The 6,917-nt window shown below is 35.4% G+C and overlaps 1 protein-coding gene and 1 non-coding gene across 2 annotated transcripts in view; one reads left to right on the forward strand and one right to left on the reverse strand.

Moving 5' to 3' along the window:
• LOC148024757 (uncharacterized) overlaps window positions 1-622 on the forward strand; it is a 257,074-nt gene extending 256,452 nt beyond the window's left edge. Inside the window, exon 18 of the mRNA XM_087694408.1 lies at window positions 84-622. Coding sequence (XP_087550534.1) covers window positions 84-102 — 19 coding nt within the window. The 3' untranslated portion in view covers window positions 103-622. The remainder of the gene's footprint in view (window positions 1-83) is intronic.
• A 479-nt stretch (window positions 623-1,101) lies between these two features.
• Window positions 1,102-1,174, reverse strand: TRNAK-CUU (transfer RNA lysine (anticodon CUU)). The gene has a single exon. It is a non-coding gene; the product is annotated as a tRNA-Lys (tRNA).
• Between the last annotated feature and the right edge of the window lie 5,743 nt (window positions 1,175-6,917).

Genomic DNA, 6,917 nt, shown 5'->3' on the forward strand with positions numbered 1-6,917 from the left:
GGAGGAAGTTTGTGCACATTTATATGCTTTGGTAATGCTTTCTTGGACCAATGATAACAGCTGTTTGCAAATAGTGTTTGCAGGAAGTCAAAAACAGCATAGAGTAGCTGCAATGGGGATTTAAGATTGTTCAGAAGAATTGAGGAGATAACTTTTGGAGCACGTGGATTCCTCAGAGAACCTACAAAGCATCCTCTACCTATCTCAAGATGAAACTGTTTTGGCACTCTTTATAGGTTGACATGGAGCATGCATCTTTTGGAGCACCTGGATTCCTCAGAGAACCTACAAAGAACCCATGTGAATATGGAATTATTGGTTGACATGGTGGTAAGCATTCGGATGCAAACATCAAAGAGCATGGAGGCCATCAACATACTAAACAATAATGGTGACAAGCATTAAGTAAACCTTTGGAGGAACACATTCGTCAACCATCATACCAATGACATCGTAAACTAGAGAGTAGGTTTAAAACCCTTGCAATCCTATGCATGGAGTATGGTGATATGAAGTTACTGTAATACCGCCTGAATACCAATCACAATTTCTGCAATGATGGTTATTAGCTCCCTTACCCTAAATGCCGAGGTAGAGGTATTCACAAGTAAAATAAAAATATTTGCATGCACCCGCAATCCCATGCTATCATTTGAAGATTTAGAGTATGTTGGTTTTTGTATGAAGTAGGCACAATTCAAACCCTAAGCCGATAGTAATCGAGTTGAAAATATATGTATTTGCACAAAATCGTATAAGCCAAAGTCTATTTTCACAAAATATATAACTAGATTATGATGTCGCGTTATAGGGAACCTCATATAGAGGTTGGCCAGAGGTGCCATGTGTCGCGCTCCTGCAAGAGGGAGAGAGATTGCGTTTCTGTCCCACCCAGCGTCTCTCTCTTGCCGTCGCATGAGGTGGCCTGCAAAGTATAGATAACTACGATATATATTTGAGGTCTAGTAGAGGTCCAGAAGAGGCTCACTCATTATAAATAAGCGAAGCTTCACTATACTAAACCTCGGATGCTTGGGGACTTGCGTATGAGGATAGAAAGCCCGCTTTATAAAACTGACAAAGGATGGGATGATTTAACGACGCCGGCCATGGGGCTCGAACCCATGACCACAAGGTTAAGAGCCTTGCGCTCTACCGACTGAGCTAGGCCGGCGAATTAGAAATCTAGCTGTAGTCAAGTTTTCTTGTTTTTCTTATATGAAAAGCAGCTTCTTTCATTCTCGAAAGCAAGGCAAATTGGTTTAATCCCGCAATAGAAGGAATTTGTGTTTACTAGAAATAAATGTCTGCTAGAGCGCAAGGTACCACTATAAATGCTATGAGTGAACTAGACACATACAATAGTTTTTCCAAATCTTTTGAAGGAGGCTTTTGAATGCGATAGGCAATGCATGAGTTTATACGACACTATATATTGTATTGAGATGGCATGTTATAGCATCTCCTTGTGAAGAAAAGCACTACTTGTGTGCCATTAAGGAATTTTTGCTCCCTGTCTGCAATTCCTTGTTAAGCAACCCTTCCATGCAAGGTAGTGCATGAGCTTTCCAACGCAGTATTCTCATGCATCGTCCCACATCTTAATGCATGATTCTCAAACCTTAGAATAACTATATCTCAAACCTTAGAAGATACTACATTGATTGTTTGATTAAGGATGCTCAAGTCAAACTCGAGTAAAAGCTTATGTACTTTTCTTAGTTTTCATTAAGCTTATGATTTTAGATTTTATTATTTTAAGAAAAATAAGTATATTGGGAATCAAGAAAGGGAATTTGAAATGTATTTGTAGTATGCCAACCATAATAGAAGCTAAATGAAAAGGAAAGTATATCATGTTCTAAATTATTTATTGAAATGAAAGCTTTCTCTTCTTAACAGAGTTATTGATAGTGGATTTAGAACGGGGGACAGTGCAATGACATGGTGAAGGGTTTTGGTTTGGCATTTCGAGAGCTAGAGATTCATGACTTCAATTTTGGTGGCACAAGGGAAGAGAACATCAAGACTTGAGGAGATTAGTCTTTTCAAAGTGGGAGTTAAGTTTAGAGAGAGAGAGAGAGAGAGAGAGAGAGAGAGAGAGAGATGGCTTGGAGTTAAAAGGTTGAAGAAATGATAAGACCATTATTTGAAAGGAGAAGCTCTAAGCATATGGTAACTTTTACAATTCCTATATGCCTAGGTAACTTCATAATTAGATAGTTGTTTCCTCACCTACATTGTGAGGTCCAAATATTCATGAGTCACTAATCTGTAGCATATGACTTCTAAATTGATCTATAATATAAAAAGATATAGTATCCTCTTTTTGTCACTACATTTAAAGTAAAATAATTGATTTTTACATTTATTTTGGTAAGTTTACAAAGGTGATCGTATTTGAGCAAAGGATATTATCTTACATACACCCAAATATTTTAATAAATAAGGCACCAAAGTATACATTCATGATCATGCTAAAAAGAGAGAATGGGAACCAAGTCAAAAATATATACTCACCATGCTAAAAAGAAATATATAGGGACCAAAAGAGATATGCTAGAGATAACCTTACCCTTATAAAGGGTACATATAGTACTTGTAATCTTTTAAGAAAAATATACACTTCTCAAAGTATTGATTGTACATATTAACTCGCTCAATATGTACGAAAATTGATAATGGACTTCCTAGCTAGTTGGGTCCGTACGTTTACAGCATATCGGTGGCCATTATGATCCTTACATGGCCATTGACTTATCACTTATTATATATTAGTTTATTGCATATTTCTACAACTGGTATAGTTATAGCGTCAATTAATTAGTATAGTCAATTGTGTAATGTTTGACTTAGTAGGTCACTTTTCTTTATATTGTATCTTATATATACTTTATACACACTATATTGTGTGTAGAAGAAGAATAAGAAGAAGCTAGCAAAAAAACATTTTGGCCTCCATCTCTCTTTTTGTGTTATCAAGTGAGCTTCCTCTTGTATGTATGGTGTGTGTTTTGACGCAGTAGCTCAAGTAAGTCTCCCCACCACACAATTATGAATAATTTATCAGAGCTGTGCCCCTGAGAGGCTAGTTTTGGAGACTAAAGTGAAGGAGAAGAAGAAAGAGTTTCAGCAATTAAGTAAAGGTAAGAAGCTTTCCCATTATTTCACTCTTTCTCTTGGATATTACCTATGGAGGCATTAGAAGCATGGTAGAGTGAATACCTCATATTGTTGTGAGATTTGGTATGCGAGAAGAGCACTGTATTTTTGGTCGATTAGTCCTTTAGGATTTTTTCGTAGGTTTTTTTACCACGTAAGACCATTTCGAGCCCCATTTTAGACCAAGGTTGTGGATGATAGTTTCAGGGCATATGCAATTTTGGTTATATAAGTCCAAAGTGAGTACACATGTTACAAATTTCAAAGCTATAATTTCTAAGGTATTTTTCCTAGGAAGCAAGCATAATTTTTATCTACAAATAGGTTGAAGATTACATGTACTGTTGAGTAGTCAGTGAAAATACTACTTAATATATTACTATGTACTTGTTGTAAAAGGTTGCAAAAAGACTTGCTCATTGTTTTGTATCACTTTTGTGATAATGATAGAGAATAGTGGAAACCCCATCATTGAGAAGCTAGATAAGAACAACTATCCATCATGGAAGTTCTGTGTGGCAAACTTCCTTATTGGAAAAGTCTTTATAAGTTCGTTTCAAGTAAAGAAAACGAGCCAAAGTTGAGTTACCCTAAACAGTGTTGGGATAAATTAAAGTCATGGAAAGAATTGAATGCAAAGGATAAAATGATGATATATTAGCTATTTGCAGAGACAATCATTGATAATACTATGCTGGGACATATTAGGAATATAGAAAACCCACATGGAGCTTAGATCATTTTTTAGAACATCTTTCTAGTAAATATAGTCATAGAATATTCAACTCAAGCAAGAGTTGAATACTTTGAAGAAATGAAAATGTCTGTTAGTGAGTATGCTTTAAAGATGAGGAGCATTATAGATGCTTTGGCAATGTGATTGATACAATTGGTGCAAAAATTGGATGTTGGATGCGTATATAGCGAGTGTCGGAAGATCCCCAAGAACAAAAGAACTCTACTAAGCTCATAAAACAAGAACAAAGATTTGCACGACATGAAGAAAAGAGACAACTTGGGTACAATCTCCCCTATGCCTTGTGTGAGCACTCCACAAGGTATGTATTTATAAATTAATTCATCTCAAAGCTAAAAAATAGCCCAATTTTACAATTAGCATACTTTGGCTTTTGTGTTTGCCTTTGTCCAAATAAAGAATAAAGTGGTTGGACATCCCAAAAGTCAAGTTGTGCCCAAATACAATGTCTAATAATTAAATATTTAAATCGAGCGTCCATGTGCATGCAAAATAATAAATATTTATCGAGTGATTCAATAAATAAGCATGCTTAAATAAATATTAGTGCCACGCCTTTAATGATCAAGCACGCGTCCATCAAAAATGATAAATTTTTCTAGGTAATTTGAATGCACTCTATCACCTAGTGTTTCTCAACGCCATTGTTGCTTGCTCTACACTTTAACTAAAGTATTCATAACTGTTGAAAAATAATAAAATTAAACAAAAAAAAGTGAATACCTAGTAGTCTTCGGCTATAAAATAAATAAATAGGTTGAAACTCTATCCTAGCCTTAATTTAATACGAGTGCACTCTAAACTCATAAACCTCTATTAATTTAAACATGTATTTTACGAAATCACCCACGTGCACATTCAATTAATTTGACCCCCGAAAAGGACAAGCATCCCCATCAACTTCTCGCACCATGAATCCACCTTATGTATGAGCCCCGACAAATAAATATAGTTTTATAGAATCCACCGCAAAACCTCACGGAATCCACCATGGAATATACCTCCTGGCATCAGCAATACTTGATGATGATGATTTGGTTTCATCTACTTTGAGTGGACTTAATAATGATAAGACTTAAAAATCATTTGTCACTTTTGTATATGTATAAAAGCAATTTTTAAATTTTGATGAGCTGGTCTTTCTCATGATTACCAAAGAGATCAATATGAAAGGTGACTCATCTGAAAGAAATGGTGAACATGTTTAAGAACTTTATTCAAGTTCAAGAAGGGGACGTGGTTGATCCTCTTCGAGAGGATGTGGTATGGGGCATGCAGGTGATAACCAACAAAACAAGTTAAATCAACAATTTGATGAAATGCAGGTTTCAGGAGACCTTGGAAACTGTAGAGGCAGGGGGAGCTCTAGAGAAAGAGCTGGATGGTAGAATAAAGGTTCTAGCAATTCTGGTATTGTTTGTCACTATTACGGCAAAATAGGTCATATTGCAAATCATTGTTATGCGAAAAAGGATGGTATCCGTAGTGGTAAATTACAACAACGGAGCAATATATCCTCTTTACGATAGGCATCTAATTATATGACCAGTCATACTAAATGGTTTGGAGAGATACATGACTTACAAAATCTAGGTTATGTGCAGACGGGTGATGATTCATGTCATCCAATTTCACACATTGGAAAGATTTCCTTGTCCTTGCATGATAGCCAAACAAAGAGTCTACCAAATGTATTACATGTGCCATCATTCACAAAGAATTTAGTGTTTGTTAGTCAAATGATAGAGCAAGGGTTGTAAATTCGATTTAATACAAATGGTTGTTTTATAGACGACTTTAACAATAAGTGCAGGTTGGTTGCAAAAGAAAGTAGAGTTAGTCGCATGTTCACTTTAGATACTAGAATTCTTACAATAAATACTACTATGTATGCTAAAGAAAAATGAGTGGTTGCAACTATTGAAATACAACATAAACCTATTAGACATGCAAATGTGCAAAGGCTAAAAATAAGGCAGTGCAAAGAATTGGTTATAGGATTGCTTACTTTTAGGGTTGAAAATTTTCATAAAGTGTGTGAAGTATGTCAGTTTGGTAAGAAGACAAGACAACCTTTTTCGTATAACATAGATGTAAGTAGAAATATACTTGAGGTTATACATATAGATGTTTGGAGACCTACATAAAATATATCTCTTAGTAGCAGCAAAAAAATTGTTATGTTCATTAATGATTGTTCAAGAAAGCTATGGTGGGTATATTTCATGAAGCAAAATAGTGATGTATTTGAGGACTTCAAAGCTTTCAAGGTTGCGGTTGAAATAGAAACATGCTTAAAAGTTAAGTGCTTGAGATCAGATAGAGGGGGAGAGTACCTCTCTATTGAGTTTAGTGTCTTCTTGAGGTCTCACGAGATAAAGTGATAGTTTACTTGTAGGTATATCCCACAACAAAATGGGGTTGCAGAGAGAAAAAATAGGCATATTGCAAAAGTTGTATGAGCATTGATGGCTAAAAAGAATATGCCAAAATATTTTTTGTGTGAAGTTGTTCATACTACTATCTATGTTATGAATAGAACTCTCACAATTATAGTTCATGGGATAAGCCCTGAAGAATGCTTTATAGGCAAGAAGCCTAATGTGTCACACTTGAAAGTGCTTGGTTGTATTGCATATGTTCATGTGCCATATGAACATGAAAGAAGCTTGATCCAAGGATTGAAAAATGCATTTTAATTGGATACTTTCTAGAGCAGAAAGGATATTGTTGTTACAACCCTGTCACAAGCGAGTTGAGAGTAACCAGGGATGTTATTTTTTATGAGATGAGGAGTTGGTATGAGAGAAAATTTAAAGATTGAATTTTGAAGCTTTAGAAAGCTTAGTAATCTTAAGGTTTAAAGAAAAAACTTTGAACCATCTGAATTATCTGTGACAGGACAACAGTGGCTTTTTAATGACAATGAATATAGCGAGGACATTCCGCGTTACCAGATCGAGGAATTTTGAAGCTTAAGCTTCATATAAGCTTAAGC

This window comes from Lygodium microphyllum, chromosome 15 (assembly GCF_053477565.2).
Source record: "Lygodium microphyllum isolate KBCC chromosome 15, Lygodium_microphyllum_v1.1.10, whole genome shotgun sequence".
Lineage (NCBI taxonomy): Eukaryota > Viridiplantae > Streptophyta > Polypodiopsida > Schizaeales > Lygodiaceae > Lygodium > Lygodium microphyllum.